This window comes from Lepidochelys olivacea (assembly GCF_965140295.1).
Source record: "Lepidochelys olivacea isolate rLepOli2 genome assembly, chromosome: 11".
Lineage (NCBI taxonomy): Eukaryota > Metazoa > Chordata > Testudines > Cheloniidae > Lepidochelys > Lepidochelys olivacea.
In genome coordinates this window covers 45,872,709-45,891,821 of record NC_140421.1, presented here as the reverse complement: position 1 = coordinate 45,891,821, position 19,113 = coordinate 45,872,709, and the positions used below count along the sequence as shown (strand labels likewise).

Below are 19,113 nucleotides of genomic sequence, written 5' to 3'. Positions count from 1 at the left end.
GAGAACCTGACTGCAGCTGTCTTCAGGACATTTCACTTCTGGTCAGCTGATTGATGCCAGTTTTGGAGGGAGGGTGTTTCTTCTGGGTTCTCCCTCTTCTTTTTAGGACTGTTTTTTAAACTAGTTCTCTTTTGTTTTGAAGAGTTGCTGGCTTTTTGGATGCTTGTTTTATTTTATTATTGTAATATTGCACAGTGCTCAAGATAGTTGTAGTGGACATTTTAGATAATGGAATAGGATTTCTTCATAAGCCAAATTCTGCAGCTTCTTATCTTTTCTACAACTTTTAAATGTCTTTTTAGGACTGAATTGCCCTGGACAGTATGTAGCGTTCTAAGTGCAATCTCACCAGAGCCTAGAAATAGTATGGAAATAGACTGTTTCCTCTGGGTCTGTGATTGAAGTCTCTTTCATCTGCAGCCCAAAATCACTTTATCACACTGTCAGCTTGTATCTAATTTGTTCACTGTCTCCTCTAGTCTTCTTTCAGCACTGTTGCGCAAATATCTCCCTCTCATGAATTGTCTCTGTTTAATAGACATTTTCACCAGAGGTATAAGCTTGTGGTTTTTTCCAGGTTGAATTTTATTTAGTAGTTGTTTTCTAAACTTTCTGTCCTGTTTTGTTTTTTTTTAAGGTATTTGCAATATTTCCCAGTTAACATTTTTGTGTTTTAAATGAAAACGCGAAATCTGGGCCTAATGCAGACCTGTGTCACATCTCTCTGGGAACCGCCAAACAATTTAGTATGTTGCTTTTTGATAGCACTCTTATTTATGGTCAGTCAGCCCGTTTTTTGGCAATATGACAATGCTCATATGATTCCTATCCAAGTAATTTTGAATTAGTTTTGTGATGCTCTTTAGCTATACCGTATGTCCTTCGTCCCCCAATTTTGCCATCTGATATGTGGGAATGTGGTCTGGTGAGGAGATCAGAGGTTGGGAGTACAGAGATCTAGGTTCTGCTCCTGGTCATGTCATTTGACATGGTGTATGACCTTGGGCAGGTCCCTTTAACTAATCTGTGCCTCAGTTTCACCATCTGTAAAATGGGGTATGATATTTGCCTCTATTCCAGAAGTGTTGTGACAAATTTGTAAAGCACTTTGGGATCCTTGGATGAAAAGTGTTACATTGACAAGAACTGGTTTATGAAATAAATATAATGTATTGTTCTACTGTCATTTAGGTCTTTAATCCCGTCCCTTCTCTCCAATCCAAATTTCTTTATTTTATTAGGAACTAAAATTTAGTTTTACTGATCAGTCATTGCCAGAATTGTTCTTCCCCCACCCCCAATGTTAGTGATATAGATGAATTTCCTCAGTCCTATGGTTTCTTTATAATTTTCCATAACACTTATGAAATATTTGTCAGCATGTCAGAGCTAATTCCTTTAAGATTCTGGGATAAATGTTATCCAGAACTACTGACGCGCGTGTGCATGTGTAAAGTATTCTGTGCTTAAAGTATTCCCTTTTCTGATTTTAATTTAAAAGCTCTATTGATGCACTTTTAAATTATCCATCTTATTTTTTTGTTTATTGAATGTTGTATTAATTTAGATGGAGTATGAGGCTAATGGTGTTAACATAACCCAGTTATTGTCCAGTATTAAATAGTGTTAAGTAACTGTTTAATACTGGAGTCTGGTGTACAGAGACCTCAGCTTGCTTATTACCATGGCAAACACACCATTACAAATTGTTTTTAACCTTTTATTAAAGATAAAGAAAAGAGGGAAAAACAATTGAAGCATTTGCAATGTAAAGTATTAAATAAGGCTTTCATTTTAACACCATCCTGTGTTCCCTTTCCCTTTAACTGGAGAGATGTTTTAGAAGGAAACCCTTTCTGCCGCCTACCTTGTTTGACAGTCTCTTAGATGGCATCACAGATAGTAATTGTCCATTTAGGGAAAAGAGAAGTTAGCTGAGATGAGCTGGAGCTGCTGTTTAAGTTGGATCCTGTTTCATCTCAGGTGGTATTTGGGATTCAGCAGGAGCTGGTGGTGTCATCTAGGTCCCAGTCTGGTCAGGACATTTCTCAGGATCAGTGTGACAAAAGGCCCAGGATCGAAGGAGATTGTGGGGGTGGTACCTATGATTTTGAAGTTTGCTCCAGTAGCTAATTTCACCCCCCCAAAAAGTCTCTTTCTTTAAGGACCCCCAAAGGGAATGGTGGGGGGTGGAATAGCCCATCCCCTCACTATTTTGTCCACCAGTGCATCCAAACTGGTGCGTCAGAAAGTAGGCCTAACTGATTTACGATTCCACACTTCTCTTGTTTACCATGCAGGATCTGAATATAGTCCTTGGCTTCTATTAGGAGGCTTTTTTGTTTGGACTAATTCAGTATTTCTATCTCCCTTTCATATCTTTTCACAGCAACTTGTGTTATAGGTTGTTATGGGTTATTGTGATATCTTATGAATCTTTACATACTTCTTACAGTTGAACTCACCACTAGAGTAAATTTGTAGGCCCAATTTATTACAACATAGGGAACAAGTTTTTTTAATTTTTTTCAATAGGTCAGCCATTTTAGAAGAATTACTGAACTTAATCTCCCTCCTTAACAAGTGATTGGACTTGTATTTGCTCTAGTATAGATGGAAAAATGACAATCAACCAGAGTGGGAAGAAAACAAATCTGAAATAGGAAAGTTCAGAAAAAAACAAGATTGATATCTTAAACCACTTGGGTATTACAGTAGCTAAATCTTCATTCTAATGTAACTTTTATTTATAGTAATATATTTGCTCCTTTGCATTTAATATAGCTTTTTAAAAAACCTATCACATGGCAAAATATTTTAGCATTTCCCTAGTGTACAACTGCCCTTAAATGGGAGCTGCCAAGGCAATGGTACATGTAGTGCTCCATAGTTGTCGTCATGGCAGCTGCTAGGCCTTCTATAAGTGGAGTGTGTGGTGCCATCTGTCGCTGTAGCTCCCAGTGGGGAGCAGAGTGACTCTCTCCTGCTCTCCCCCAAAATATTTTTCTGGTTGGGGTTAGGGAAGGACTTTTAGCTTCATTCCTCCCCAAGAATCTCCTAATGCTGTGAAGGTTTGGTGGAAGATGCTATAACCATTCCTGCTGGGGTGGGAGCAAGGAAGAAATAGCCTGATAAGCTGTCCTTAAGACTATTCCTATTAGATAGAGAGCACCCTAAAGCCTTTATTAAACAGGTAACTGAACGTTTCAATAGCATTTCAAACAAAGAATGGCTGGTTTGCATTGTCAATAATAATGATGAAAAGGTTTTTCTCATAAACTGAAATACTTCCTTTGGCTTCAGAAAGTATTGAACAAAGGAGCTATTTTAACTTATGGACAGTAATATACCACTATATCTCTGAAAGCCAGTAAGTATTTTAATAATAGAGGTTTTGCAGCCTCAAAAGAATAAATATTGCCTATTTGCAGAGAGAGAGAGAGTTTGAATCGGTGTTTGTTAGTTATGTATACATATAAACAAACAAACACTGATTCAAACTCTCTCTCTCTCTCTCTCTGCAAATATTGAAGTGTATGGCAAAATGATAAAAGGTTCTCCTCTTTGTTTACAGAATAAATGGCTGTTTAGTATATATCACAGTAACCTTTCTTGAGAAACTTGCTTGATCAGGAGAGAGGTAAAACGTTTTTGAAACTTTGCACATGTGCTGTAAACAAGATTTTTACTAAGGTCCGCTAGTTAGCATTGGAATGGATGAGATGAATTATAATGGAGAGACAAGAGTGAAGATCTGAGCTCTGTTTAAAAGAAACTTGTCTGAAGCATACAGTAGTGTGATGTTGCTGAATTGACTAATCAGCATTTAAGGTGTATACTGTTTTGGTAATCCTAATTTGTCTAATACATTTAAATATAATATGCAGTAATGCAAAATAATGTGCATGTTCACTTTTGCTAAAAAGTGCTGTTGGCATGTAGGTTGGTTTGTTCATCAAAAGAAGGGCATCGATAAACACATTGTCCTTTGGGGAACGGAGAGGAGAAAGTTTGGTTAAAAAAAAAATAGCCACTACAATATTTCTTCACAACAAAGCTCAAATAGACTCTGCAAACTCTGGCAAGGCATGAAATGCAATTTCTTCTCTCAAACGCTTAATTGTTCACTTATTTAAATGTACTGTTTCTTTGAAACCTAAAAATGAGGGGAGTCAAAATCTTTTTGGTCAGAAAAAGCCGTGTGTGTATCTACATAAAGGTGTCTACAGAGATGCCTTCCAAAAAGTCAGTCAAAAAACCGATGCCTTTAGTTCAGTGCTTAATTTGTAATGAAAGAGATGCTGGGGCTCAAGCAGTTTTTGTTTTTGTTTTACTTTTGTAACTGACATGGCAAGCCCAGACGTACCGGGGCTATGAACTGCCAAGCCTAGAAGTGCCGGGGCTCAGCCTTGGCAAGCTATGGTACAAGTTAAGCACTGCTTTAGTTGCTGTAAAATGACTGACTTTGATTAATTTGCACACAGGGGGCACCAGTAAGTAGCTTTCTGGTGTCTGCCATCCATTTGTGCAGTCTAAGTTATCACAGTCATATGTGGGTCCTTGTGTCTGTTCAACGTGCTCATCTTCCTTGTAGAGCTGAGAAAGATCGTACTTGATTTTTCTGTGTGTAGTTGTCATCTCACCAAAAGAGACAGGTGACCAATTGGTCCAGGCCTGATTCACACTAGCAGAGTTGAAATACCTGTTTTGCAAACATCTCTAACCAAACCTCGTTTGGTGCCCAGCCACTAGTGGATAATCCAGCCCATGTTCCTGTTAAATTCTGACACTCAAATTCACCCCAGTATAAACCCCAAGATCGTTCTCTATTAAATAAATAATCAAGACATTAGATGAATGTGATTCTACCATCAGGGAGTGCAGGAAAGGCATTAGCTTGTGCCACAACATGCCCCTCCCCTGAAACCATCCAAAGCTGACTGTTGCAGCCTGAAGCTCACCTGTGATCCACCTGCTGTTCTCCTGCCCTCTTGTGGGCTCAGTGCACTATCATCAAGTGCAGCAAATCCATCTTGTTTCCAATGTCTCCTGAAAATTGCAAGCAGACAGAGGGTTTGCTTGTATTATCCCTCTGCCTTGCTAGTCCCCACTGAAGAGTGGGCATTGGTTATATAACATTATATTATCCAGAGCCCAGTCACCTGGACCCCTCTGTGAATCAAATGTATTCAAAGCTGCAGATGTTGCCACGTCATTCCTGAAGGAATTCTTACCAAATCTTGCTGTATTGCACCCCAAGCAGGCTAACACCTTTCTTAATACTGTAGCAAATGGATCTCTGGTCAAGTAGCTGGCATCCCAGTATAATGTAATAAAAGGCTGGCTCTTACGTACACCAAGTCAGAAAATGTTCCTCTGGATTTAGTCGGGCATAACTGTTCATCTAGGCATTCTCTTAGCTCTGTTCTGGCCCCCAGCTTCTGCTTATCGACCATTATTTAACCTGCACCTCTTCCAGTTCCAATGTGTGCTTGGAGCGGCCTGTTGATGCTCCAGAAGGGACTTCACTAACCCCAGAAGAGCTGAAAAGCCACAGCAAATTCTGCCTTAAACAGCATTGCCTCTGCCCTGCAAAAACTTGCTCTGGGGCCAAAGCCTCTACTGATCCAACACCCACTGTGGCATCCAGTTGTACCTGTAAATCTCAATCTGGCATCCACTCAGATCACTCCCTTAAACTATTTAAAAAATGCCTCCTACACTCAAGTATTCCCTCTTTTTTTCTTTGTCAAAATAATGAGGCTCCTTAATTGCCAAGGTGGTTGCTACTAAGTGTACACAAAAGCCCTTACCAGGACCACCATGGTTAGAGGTAAAATTTAAAGAGCCCATAATTACATGCAACTGTGTTGGAGTAACTTTGCCAAAACCCTTTAATCACTTGTATTAATACACCTAATTTGTCCAGTTTTTCCTTAGGCGTGATACACCTACCAATTTGATTTCCAGGTATGTCATCCTCTGGGTTGTGTCTCTTTTTTTCAGGGGTGAGCAGGACTCCCCAGGCATTCTGCCATCTATGGAAACCTTCCTAATAGGTGAGTGAGTTCACCCAAATCACATCTTCCTGCCAAAAGAGAGTTCTCCAGATAGTGAACCAATTGGTGTAAGTTAATTTACTTAGTAACTGTCCACTCCTGCACTGTAGGAAACTGGGGCCCTCAGCTTCATACCTTAACCATGGTCGTATTGTTTGCAAATGAGTATAAAGGCTTGAATATAAAGAGGTGTTGTCAATATGGCTTCTTTCAGGCAGCTGCTGTTTCTGCAGCAGCAACCAGAGCAAAATGGTTGCTGCATGGCCCCAGGGGCTTCATACACAGGAAGGGGAAGGGTGTGAGACAATCAACTCTCCCTTCTTTCCCCCAGCCTCCCAACAGCAGAAGGGAGAGGTGGAGAATTCAGTAGTTTTCCATCCCCCCCACTATGATCTCTACTTGTGAGTTGCATTCTGGATAGTGGGAGAGGGGAAGATCACAGAGCAGTCAAGCCTGCCCCTCCCTTCTCCTCTCGGGACTCCAGGAGTTGGTTTTCCTTGCTGGTGTGATCAAACCACCCCACCCTCTGTTGGGTGTGTGATCATTTGTTCCTGATGACTGAATTAATTTGGCAGTAAGAAGTATTTTTGCTGTAATGAAAGGGAGAGTTTGTAATTTTGCACAAGGAAATTTAGCTCTTCTCCGCTTCCCCTGCTCACTGTATGTCACATATACTGTAGCATCATGTTTTGCATCTACATGTGAATTTAAAAATGGTGTCCAGATCAGAGTGGCCATTTGATAAAGCATAAGATCTATAAGCCAAAGTATTTTGGACTGAGGATTAAAAAGTTTTTGAAAAGATTTCTAAAATATTTTCTGTAAAATGTGGCATGTACCGAACATATGGTAGTGTGGTAGTAAAAATTGATTGTCACTTGTTCAGGATAATCTGCTTTACTTGTGTGGGTTTATCACTCGTAACACACCCGTACCAAATTCATGCTGGCAAAACCTTTATAATCCCCCACCGTACCATCATGTTTTCTCTCTTCCCCTCTTCCTTCCTGTAGGCACACACAAACAATGCACTGACCTAGTGATGTGGGTGTGATCATGGCTCCCCCTGCTGGCAGGCACTGCTTACTATACAACTTTGTATTGTCACAACTAAATAGGTTCTCCTTTAGCGTGGGTGGTGGTAGCTCAGATACTGTTGGTGCTGTTTGAGGCTACGGATTCAATCCCCACTGACGATGGGAAGTGGCTACGATTGGTTTTGTATGCGCGCGCGCACCCACCCCCCCACACAGAGATTTGTATAGAGGTGGGTGGGTGTGACAGATCTATGTATAAAATGTGTTCAAGTGGTGCATGCTATCACTGGTGCTGATTTTCTTATTTCTGTTAAGTCTTTCATGCATTCCTAGCTTTTTCGAACAAGATCTTTTTATGCTGAAATTTCTCTTAGCCCAAAGATAACTTTTAAAAAAAAGTCTGAGTCAAATCATTTCCGTCATTTTTTGAGTTACACATGCATGGAAAAAAATTTCCTCTTATGTTCCAATCAGATATTTCACTCTTGGATAACTTAAAAATGAATGACGCTAGAAAATTCAAACTTGATGGGTTGCTTTCCTTGAAGATTAAAACTCAAATCAGAAGAAAATTAACATATTAATTTTTAAAAGTTGAGATTTTAAGTAACTAGTTTTTAGCACATGCTTGAGCTGTGCTCTTTCTGGTTCCTTGAAAATGCATAAACCAAAAAACCCCACCCTTGGTGGAAATAAGGTCTTGAGTTACAGAGTGGAAGTTGGCATAAGATAATGTTGTCTTAGCAGGAGAATCCCTATGCATATGGAAGTTGATGGTGGTTTGGAGCTTTACCCTTGCCCTGCCTTCTATTTCTCCTTCCTGAGCCATGTCCCCAATATTGTGAAGCCCAATCATGTTGAAATAGTATGTAGGTGTTTCCTTTGAACTTTAGGACATGGGACAATGTTATATTGGCTCAATCCCTCTTCTTCTATTGAAATTTGGGCCATTTCAGAGAGTTCTCTGTAGTTTTTCTCTCTTCTGTGTGAAAAATAATGGAAGCTATGATCTGGTCTCAAATGCCTACTTTCTTTTGCTGTTCTTCATGACTTGGGCTTTGTTTGCACTGCCAATTGAAGGAAAAAACTTTTGTCATTCACAGGTGCTTAAAAAAGCCCCCTGCTGAAAAACAAACTTGCCACAGCAAGTGGCAGTGTAAACGGCTAGTTGTTGGCAGGAGGAAAAAAAAAGAAAAGGAGAACTTGTGGCACCTTAGAGACTAACCACGCTCCTGTCAGCAACGTGAACCCCACTCCTAGGGGGTGGAAGTATTTTGTCCACAAAAGTGCTGACAAACACGTTTACACTGCCCGACTTTTAGCGATACGGCTGTGTTGCTAACCACTGTGTAGCGTAGACAAAGACTTAGTGCGTGTTCAGTATTTGAGGGTGTGGAAAGGGCTGTTGTTTGCATAATTCCTTTATCCTGATGCCAGAAAAGATTCAAGTTGTTTTGCCCTGGCAGATACTTGTTGTAAAGCTTTTCTGTGGGCTGAAAGCTCTTTGTAGTCTCACACTGATCATTGTCACTGAGTGAGAAGCAAAGTTTGACACCCCTTTGTCACTCAGTTTTTCTTCAAGCTTCCCAGCACACAGAGTTCTGGTCTTGTTGACTAATTTTCCTATGCCTCTTCACCTTTTTAGGAACCTGCAGAAATCTACATTTTTATCACTTTCTCACATGCCATCTTGGTGTTTAACGGTCATCTTTCCCATGAGTGTTGCCTTTTTAGAAGATACTTGCTTAGATTTAGATGCAGACCCAATACTCTCTTGTACAACTTTTAATATAATGGTTATGCTACACATTTTTTACTCTTTAATTGTCAACTTGAGTTCCTTTTGGCAGAGCTTGGACTGTTTATCTTAAATCCAAATTCATTCTTTCTTTTTATTTGATCTGTGTGTGTTTGTGGCGTTTGGTGGGATTAGTATAGTTCCAGAGTGAGTTACTCTTGTTTGTTGCCTTCCAGTGTTTAGGTGACTCAACATTACAGTGATTGAAGTCCATTGTCTTTCTTTTACGCACTTTGAACTTTTATTTGTGTCATTTGTCTTCACTTGCTTATCTTTGTATATATTACTACATTTTACCTGGTTTTTGGAATGTAATTTGTTCTAAATTCTTCTCAGGATGTCACTTTTCTTCTTGTTAGCTGTAGACTGAAAGTTTTGGTGATTTCTTACAGCAACAGAGAAAAGTTGTCATTATGTTAAAACGGACTTTTAGTTATTAGGCAATTTCCCAATACATACTGCCTCAATGAAGAGGTATTTCAGTTAGCTTTGGCTTTTTATTTTTAATTGAGAAGAAGAGAACACTGACTTCACGTATCCATAATCTATCCCAATGGTGGATATTTATTTCTCGTAATGGATTTTAGCTACTAATGAACTTGGTACATTTAAGGCAGTTCCGTTTGGTTTTTATGTCAGTCTGCATGGTAGGGAGGGGAAAATGGTCTGTGTGTATAACAGACTCCTTAGTAAGCAACATGTATTGTCAAAATGTTCTTGCAGATGTGAAAGGTCTCTACAGAAGTATCTATTTGTTTGCTGTTGCCAGATACATTTCAGTTTGTTTATTATTATTATTATTATTATTATTATTATTTCCTAATTTCAGTTTATTATGAAATGTCCATTCAAATTATTAAGAAGAAAATCCGTCAGGTATACTGGATGGTTAAACCATCACATTGCATCATCTCCCATGGCCCAGCAGAAACAGCATGTGTAAATTATTAGGATTGTGAGAGGTTTGCTATGCTGCAGAACTGAGTGAATTCTCCCCTGCAATATGTGTTTTTGTCATTGATATGCTTTGTGAATTTGGGCTGAATTCATGAAAGTAGGGGAGAAAAGCAGAAACATCTCCACCTATACATTAAACAATAGATTAAAAGATGATGAAGCAACAGAAAGGATTAATTAGATTGTTTGCAAAATGTGTCTCTTCAGTCTGAGTTTGGTGATAACTGCATTGAGATCTTAATTTGGTAACGCATTAACATACATGCAATATGAAGATAATTACTCTTTTTATCGTAATCCTGGCTCTTTGAGAGAAACCCTATAAAATGTGAACAGGAGCACTAGGTTTAGTCACACCGATTCTGTTACACAAGAATGACAAATTATAAGAGGGGTTCTACTTACAAACTGCTTCTATTTTAATGTTTTTTCCCCATCTTGAATAAGGGCATTTAAGCTATGTATGTCTTCGGGTTTGTGTTTTGTCTTTAGTGTGTTGAAAATAAAATGAATTTAACTTTGTAGGGCCTATGAAATTTAAGGCTAAAATAATAACAAAACCTAAATCGCTTTCAGATAATAAAGAGAAATAATAGTGACTTAAAAGATTTACAATGGAAAAATGATTGACATTGATCTGGGGTTTTTCTTCAGTTTTGCAACATAATGCAATTCAAATGTTACATCACAATTTTGGTTATAAAGTGTTCTGTGCTGCTCTCTGAAAAGTAAGTACAAAACCGTGCTGGCACAAGCCAACTCTTGTTCTAGTGTAGCACAGTAATTGATTTCCCAAAGTTGACACTCTTAATTTCTTGTGTTTCAGAGCTGTGAAAGTTAACTGAAGTAGAATGGAAGCTACCGTAATATTACCTATTCTGAAGAAAAAATTAGCCTTCCTTTCAGGTACAGTTTCTGATTTTTTTTCTTCAATCAGTTGCCTGGTGTATAATTTGGATCTGACTTGTATGGTTGTTTGATCTTTGCCAGATGTATTTGACAGAAGTGTATCTCAGATTTTCACTAAAGCTTATTTCAAACACAGCTCTAAAATATCTTTTAATCTGGATAGCAAAACTAAATTCAAACATAGTTTGTCACTAGTGGTTCTTGGTAAGCCAATTTTTATTCTGGTCTGTAACTTGATTGAAATGACCTACCCAAGGTTGGTGTCATGTTTCACTTCTTATAAAATAAAATGTGATCGTTTTGCACCCTTATTAAATTAACTACTAACTGGCACGAAAGCAATTGATTCTGAATTTTAGGACAGTTCGTTTTCAGGATTTCTTATAGAAAGTTCTTTCTCCTCCTTTCTTTCCAATCTTTACTCCACAAAGGATAGGGACCATCTTTTTGTTCTGTGTGTACAGCCCCTAGCACAATGGGGTTCTGGTCCAGACTGGGTCTCTTGGGCATTCAAATAATTAATAATAAGATGAAATCTTATCAAGTAGTAAAAATAATGATTTAGTCTGGCAGGGGTGGAGCTGGAATATTAATTTTTATTATTTTGCTCAAAAACATTTGCAGTTTAGGTTGAAATCTATCATTTACAAAAGAATGAAGACTTGCCCTTAAGAGATGTATGTTTTAAGTGACTTGAGATTTTGCTGACTAAGGTGCTGTTTTAGATGTTCACGTAGCTTTTAGTTCTTGCTAGTTTAACTCCAGAATTTAAGAAAGATGAGTTGGAGATAGGTACATTTTTGCAATCATACAAATCAGGACGCATTACTTTAGCTAAAAAAAAAATTACTGTATTTCAGCTAATGGCTAGTTCTTAGCCAAATCAAGCAAGTGTATGTCTTGCTTGAATGTCTAAAAAATTAAACTCCCATGTTTAACTCAGAGCTAATGTATTTAGAGTTGTGGTTCTCAACCTTTCCAGGCTACTGTATCCCTTTTAGGAGTCTGATTTGTATTGTGTACCCCAAGTTTCACCTCACTTAAAAACTACTTGCTTACAAAATCAGACATAAAAATACGAAAGTGTCACAGCACACTAATAGTGAAAAATGGATAACTTTCTAATTTTTACCATACAATTATAAATCAATTGAAATTATTGTATAGTATATAGAGCAATATAAACGGGTCATTGCATGAAATTTTGGTTTGTACTGACTTCACTAATGCTTTTTATGTAGCCAATTGTAAAACTAGGTGAATATCTAGATGAGTTGATGTAACCTCCCCCCTCGCCCCCCATTGAGAACCACTGATTTAGAGTCTCTTCCCTTGCCTTAACACCCCTCCCCAGCAGCTTCTTCTGACAGCCTGCAATAGTCAGCAATTTCCTTAGCTGCTCCTCGGGGAGTAGTTTCAGCACTTATAGTACAATTGTTTGATTAGCATGTACCTCAAGGAGATTCTGATCAGCTAAAGTGCATTTGCAATTTGGCAAGTAAAGCTACCTGATTCACTGTGAAATACAGGTTTCAGAGTGGTAGCCTTCTTAGTCTGTATCAGCAAAAACAACGAGGAGTACTTGCGGTAACTTAGAGACTAACACATTTATTTGGGCATAAGCTTTCGTGGGCTAAAGCCCACTTCATTGATACATTCAGTGGAAAATACAGTAGGAAGATATATACACACATACATATATATACAGAGAACATGGAAAAATGGGTGTTGCCATACCAACTCTAACAAGACTAATCAATTAAGGTGGGCTATTAACAGCAGGAGGAAAAAAAACCTTTTGTAATGATAATCCGGGTGGCCCATTTCAGACTGTTGACAAGAAGGTGTGAGTGACAGTGGGGGAAGAAATTAGCATGGGGGAATAGTTTTTAGTTTGTCTGATGACTCATCCACTCCCAGTCTTTATTCAAGCCTAATTTAATGGTGTCCAGTTTGCAAATTAATTTCAGTTCTGTAGTTTCTCTTTGGAGTCTGTCTTTTTTTTTTTTTTTTTTGAAGTTTTTTTGTTGAATAATTGTGACTTTTAGGTCTGTAATTGAGTGACTAGGGAGGTTGAAGTGTTCTTCGACTGGTTTTTGAATGTTATAATTCTTGACGTCTGATTTGTGTCCATTTATTCTTTTGCGTAGAGACTGTCCAGTTTGGCCAATGTACATGGCAGAGGGGCATTGCTGGCACATGATGGCATATATCACATTGGTAGATGTGCAGGTGAACGAGCCCTTGATGGTGTGGCTGATGTGATTAGGTCCTATGATGGTGTCCCTTGAATAGATATGCGGACCAAGTTGGCAATGGGCTTTGTTGCAAGGATAGGTTCCTGGGTTAGTGTTTTTGTTGTGTGGTGAGTAGTTGCTGCTGAATATTTGCTTCAGGTTGGGGGGCTGTCTGTAAGCAAGGACTGGCCTGTCTTCCAAGATCTGTGAGGGTGATGGGTCGTCCTTCAGGATAAGTTGTAGATCCTTGATGATGCGTTGGAGAGGTTTTAGTTGGGGGCTGAAGGTGATGGTTAGTGGTGTTCTGTTACTTTCCTTGTTGGGCCTGTCCTGTAGTATTCTGGGAAATACAGATACTCTTAGTGAAAAGCAATTTAATGACAGGCATTTTAAATGCTGAAAATTTTTTGGAACTTACTATATTGCTGAGTAGGCTTGATTCTTTGGAATTACATAGTATTGACAGACATTTTAATTTAATTAATGGTTTAGACTTATACAACAGATGTTTTAGCTTTCTCAGATGTGAATAAAGAAAACTGGTGGGCAACCAATTTGTCAAATCTGTTTATATCATTTAGTTTCAAGGAATATAAAATATAATCATCATCAGAAGAAAGTTATGCTGTGAAAATATGTGGTAGATTTTTGGATGCTGAGCTCCCCAGACATGAGAATTATAATCTGCTAGAAAACACCTTAAAACTAGTATGTTTTGACCTGCTTTATTAGTCCTTGTCTAACTTTACATCATTTTCCCTCCCTCAACTACACAGTGCTTTTCAGGACTTGTTCGCTTGAGATAGGAGGCTAAGCTTCTTGAGATAGGAGGCTAAGTGGTTCCTTCTAGAAGCTATTGGCAATAATGCTTGATTAATTACCTCAGTTGGTACATCCATTATTTGCTCTCACCACTTCACTTATCAGAGGGAAAACACAGCAGTTTCTACTGGAACAGTGTTTCCACAGACTTGGAAACCTTGGGCCAAATTCAGAGGCTATATAAATGACTTTGCAAATTACGCATTGGTAAATTAGTGCAAATGACTGAGGAGGGAGAAATGTGAGGTTCTGTAGAAGCAGAAAATGCAACCAACAGGACGGTGTAAGAGAGCAGTTCCTTTGGTTTTATTTCTTATACCTGTCCTTGGTTGCTTTTTGTGGTAAAGTTCTGCTCTTCCACTCTTTCAGCATGTAAATTAGATCAGTTTATGCTGATCTGTAACGTACTTCACATGAATTTGTCCTATTTTAAGATTGGTTCTAAACCTTAGAATCCCCACATAATAGCTCAAATTATGGCTTCTTTGTCAGATGACCTTTTTATTTATTTATGGCTTCCAGTTTAGTATATCTAGAGTCACAATCAGATTTGGGATTGCCACTCCTACATATAGTATTGTGAAGGTAGTGGGGAATGTGTCTGAGGTAGAAATAATGATGCAGTGATGAACAATCACACAAGAGAATTTTTTAAAAAGGAAGGAGAAATGAATGACTTCTGCTAAATCTAATTATCGCAATATAACTAAGGATATGTCTATACTAACCCCCAGATTGGCAGGCAGCAATCGATCTAGTGGTGGTCAATTTATTGTGTCTAGTCTAGACGCGATAAATCGACCCCTGAGCACTCTCCCTTTGACTCCTGTACTCCATTGGCACGAGAGGTGCAGGCAGAGTCGCCGGGGGAGTGGCAGCAGTCAACTGACCACAGTGAAGACACTGCAGTGAGTAGATCTAAGTATGTTGACTTCAGCTACATTATTCACGTAGCTGAAGTTACATAACTTAGATCGATTCCCTTCCCCCCCCCCCCCCTCCCAGTGTAGACCAGGCCTAAGAAGCTGAGACAAAAATGAAAAAAATAATCTGGGTCACCCTATCATTGGTGTAACTTCCATTGTGTAATATGTTTTGGTTTTCTTGTATTGATGATATTGAATGCTTTGGGTATGTTCAGGGAAGGTTGCTGAAATTTCCTAACTGACAATCTGGATATGATTGTTAAGCAATTTATGCCAAACACTTTTATAAATATCTTTAAAATTGATTGGTTGTGAATTAAAATAATTCTAGTTTAGAAAGGTACATTGAATTGCTCAGTACCTTTATTGACATTGTAGAGTAGTGTCATTCATTGGAGGGCGTATGTGGGAAGTAGATAATCCTTGTTTTGCCATCATTTTGAGTGGTTTAACTGAAGAAACTGTTCGAAGACTTTCAATGACAGAATATTTGTCTGACCTGAACAAGTCTTAGTTGTTTGATAAACCTGTACTAAAATTATTATGCAGGTAGAATAAAGGTTTTTTTAATCTTATCTCCTTAGTAAAAATAACTCAGTTTGAGCATGCTGTGAAATGTCATGAAACTCAATAACATATGTAATTTATTGCAATCTTTGGTGAAAATGTCAACAAATAAAGAGCAGTTTAAATCCATACCATGAGTGCTGTTTAAATCCAGGTAATTATTCAATAAAAAGTCATCTTAGAGATCAAACACCTACTGCAGATGTGAGTAGATTTCAAGTGTCAAATCTAAACTTGCATATGAAATGTTGAGTGCATCTTAAATTTTAGATTCTCTTGTGTAATCAATATAAGCGAATTTTTACAACTAATTTATGGTGTGGTTGCTTTGTGATGGAGAAGGGTAAAGGGAAACTCCATGAGAGAGACTTATGGCCATGTCTACACTACAGAGTTAATTCGACTTAAGTTACGTTGATGATCATAAACCACTGTAATTACATTGCTTGTGCATGTTCACACAATATTTCTTGTGTCAGCGGAGCTTATTCACAGTTGGTGCTCTAGTACGAACAGAGAGAGCAGTATACCATGGGTAGCTATCCCACTGTGCAAATCACCACCTTCTTCTGCTAAGAGTTGTGGGAATGGATCAAAATGTATCATGGGAGTGGGATTACTGCCCCATGATGCAATTTTCTCTGTCCCATGATTCCATGGGCTTCTGACTACGTTTTGTGCTGTTTTTCAACTGTCCCTGTAAACTTGCGTCCACCATCTCTGCCTGAAAGTATAGATCCTGCACTGCTCACCAGTCTTGTGATGAGCGTTAAGAACACAATGTGGCTGACTCGGTACAATTTCATGAGCTGCAAATCTGAACAGGAATCCGTACTGCCTGCCCTGCTGTGTGCCATGGAAAGAAAAAAATTCAAGATTGATGTTGACATTCATGGAGCAGCTGCACATGGTGGACTGTCGCTATTGGGCTCAGGAAACAAGCACTGGGTGGTGGGATCAGATTGTGATGCAGGCTGTGGGATGTCGAGCAGTGCTGCACAACTTCTATATGCACAAAGCCACCTTCCTTGAACAGCGTGCAGAGCTTGTCCCCGCCCTGCAGCGCCAGGACACCAAAATGAGAGCTGCCATAGTAGTGGAAAAGCATGTGGTGATTGCTGGCAACTTCAGTCTGCTATTGGTTAGTCGTGAATCAGTTTGAAGATCGGAAACCCACTGAAAGTGTTGTGATGATGCAAGTGTGCAGGGTCATTAATCGTCTCCTGCTACAAAGGACTGTGACTCTGGGCAATTTTGGGGAAATACTGGATGGTGTTGCGGCAATGGGATTCCCTAACTGCGGCAGGGTGATAGATGGCATGCATATCCCAATTTTGGCCCCAGACCATCTTGTGAAAGGGCTACTTCTCTATGGTATTGCAGGTGCTGGTGGATTACCAGGTGTTAGCCGACGGCCAAGGATGTTCGGTGAGGTGCCAGCTATGCCCGTTTATACCATCCGTGACTTTAACCGCTAGGACGCACTGTCCCTTCGCGGCAGGCAGCCCGGGCTAGGCTGATGGATGCCCCAAGGTCCTAACCACCCGTGACTTTAACTGCTAGAGCTCAGAGCTCCTTCGCAGCGGGCAGCCAGGATTGACTGACAGGTGCCCCAAGAGTTTGCCCCGTGGAGGCGGCACAACTCAACGCTAGGCTCTTAGTACTCTCACCTAATGGCCAGGCTTTAGAGCCAAAACGGCTGAGGTTCTTTAATTGTGTTGGCTGCTTTACAGTAAACCAGAGAAAACAAGTCAGGCTTATGCATAAATGGTTACCAAAATTTATTAAGCTAGATTCTAATCATGTGGTTACAAAATTGCTAGTGCCTACTTATTTAAATGTAGAGATGTTACACACACAAACAAGTTACAAAACTGAAGCCACAATCCCAAAGAAAGAAAACAAAGTATAGAGCTCTATTTCAAAATATGTGTACACTAAAGATAGGAGATCAGGTGTGGGTGCTTCTTACCCTCCTTGCATCTCTCGATTCCAGCGGTGCCAAGCCAGGATCGGTCACTCAATTCCGCGGAAAGACGAATAAGGGACAAGGCTTAGGGACCCTCTTAGCTGCAGAAGCCTTGGGAGGCTGTCACTTATCTGACCAGCAGATAGATAGTGAAAAGCACTCAAAAATCATGGTGCTGTAGGTCCCCTACTTATACCTCTGTACTCCTTTATTCTCTTTCTCCTTTCTTATGCCAAATTGAGGCTGGTCTGTCGGGGTGACGCCAGCTTTCGCAAGAGTAGTTTACACTTGCAAGGGAGAGAAACAATAAGTTTCGACTACTGGACATTTCTTTTATCAGGGTAAATATTTTCCCACCTAGGATGTTGGTGTGTGTGCATCACGCTATTTAGTAGGGGCTAAGAGCCATGTCTGTCACAGGGCCTCTGCCTGCTGTGAGCTTAATCGTTGTATCTGTTCCCAGAGGCACATTGTAGCAGCACACCTGTGCTTTCACAGCTTCAAAGGCTGTGCTGGAATATATGTTAAGAGCCCTGTTCCTGCTTCCTCCTGTGTTTCCAGCAATGCTGGTCTGAGGGAGGGGGGGGGGGGGCTGGCTGTCTGGCTACACCAGGGTCATTTCACTGACTACAATGCGGGGTGGTCAGGGAAGATGCGTGATGCATCCATCTTCAATAACGCTGGCCTGTATGGAAAGCTGCATGCAGGGACTTTCTTTCTGGAGCAGAAGATTCCAATAGGGAATGTGGAAATGCCCATAGTGATCCTGGGAGACCTAGCATACCCGTTACTTCTGTGGTTCATGAAGCCTTACATCGGAAACCTTGACGGCAGCAAGAAGCGCTTCAGCAGCAACAGAATGACCATAGAATATGTGTTTGGCGCTTTAAGTGGTCTCTGGCGCTGCCTTTTTGGCAGACTGAACCTCAATGAGGAAAATATTCCCATGGTCATAGCAGCCTGCTGTGCTCTGCATAACATTTGTGAAGCCAAGGAGGAAAAGTTTCCAGAGGAGTGGAGCACTGAGGTGGATTGCCTGGCAGCTGATTTTGAGCAGCCAGATATCAGGGCTATTAGAGGGTCTCAACAGGGGGCTATTCGAATCAGGGAGTCTCTGAAGCAGCATTTTGGCAATGAGCCCCAGTCATGTGTCTTTCTGTAATGCATTCAGACAGGCATTATTTACTTGCCACCTAGAATAACGATTCCTGCTTGAAAATTAATTGTAGTCTGCAAATGTGCTGATTGCCACTGTGTATGAATTTCTGCCCACACCCCCATGTAGGTCCCAAATAAATCTTCACTGTCTTTGTAAGACTAAATTTTTATTAAACAGTAATACACATATTAACATTTCTTACAGGGTTCATGACCGTGAGCAACACTCTCTGAAATAAGGATCTCACAGCTGTGTGTAAGTCCAGCTGTTGTTACCGAAAATGTCCCTAGGCTTGGAGTACAAGGGGTACTGTGATGGGCCAGAAATGTGCAAGGAATGTGTGTGGGAAGTTTGGGGAGGGCATGGAATGCCGTTCTTTATGGGCTGCAGGAGAGTCAAGCATGCATGTGTTCCAACTGCAGTGCTATCAGGGACCTGAGCATCTATGATTGGTCCTCCGTGAGCTTTATCATCCGCTCCTGACCCTCTATTATCCGCTTCTTCCCTGTCTCCTCTCCTGGCTATCCATTTCTAGTTTTTCATTTATTGTCTCTCTCCATGGTCTGTGCTCGCTATTGGCCTGATCAGACGATTGCATCCCTTCTCAAAACATGTCCTTGTAGAAGCAGCATGGTTTCAGTGCCACACCAGAGTGACCGTTGGCCTCCCTTGT

General features: G+C 40.0%; 1 protein-coding gene across 8 annotated transcripts in view; it reads left to right on the top strand.

The window, feature by feature from the left end:
- The window catches only part of SESTD1 (SEC14 and spectrin domain containing 1), a 125,435-nt gene that overhangs the window by 16,816 nt on the left and 89,506 nt on the right, over positions 1-19,113 (top strand). For 5 of the 8 annotated variants that reach the window (XM_084644124.1, XM_084644121.1, XM_084644118.1 and 2 more), the window contains one exon: positions 10,678-10,757. In XM_084644124.1, the coding sequence (XP_084500250.1) occupies positions 10,703-10,757 (55 nt within the window). In that variant the 5' untranslated portion in view covers positions 10,678-10,702. Of the gene's footprint in view, positions 1-6,006; positions 6,060-10,677; positions 10,758-19,113 lie in introns of all 8 variants that reach the window. The other 3 variants (XM_084644123.1, XM_084644122.1, XM_084644119.1) reach the window with 1 other exon arrangement.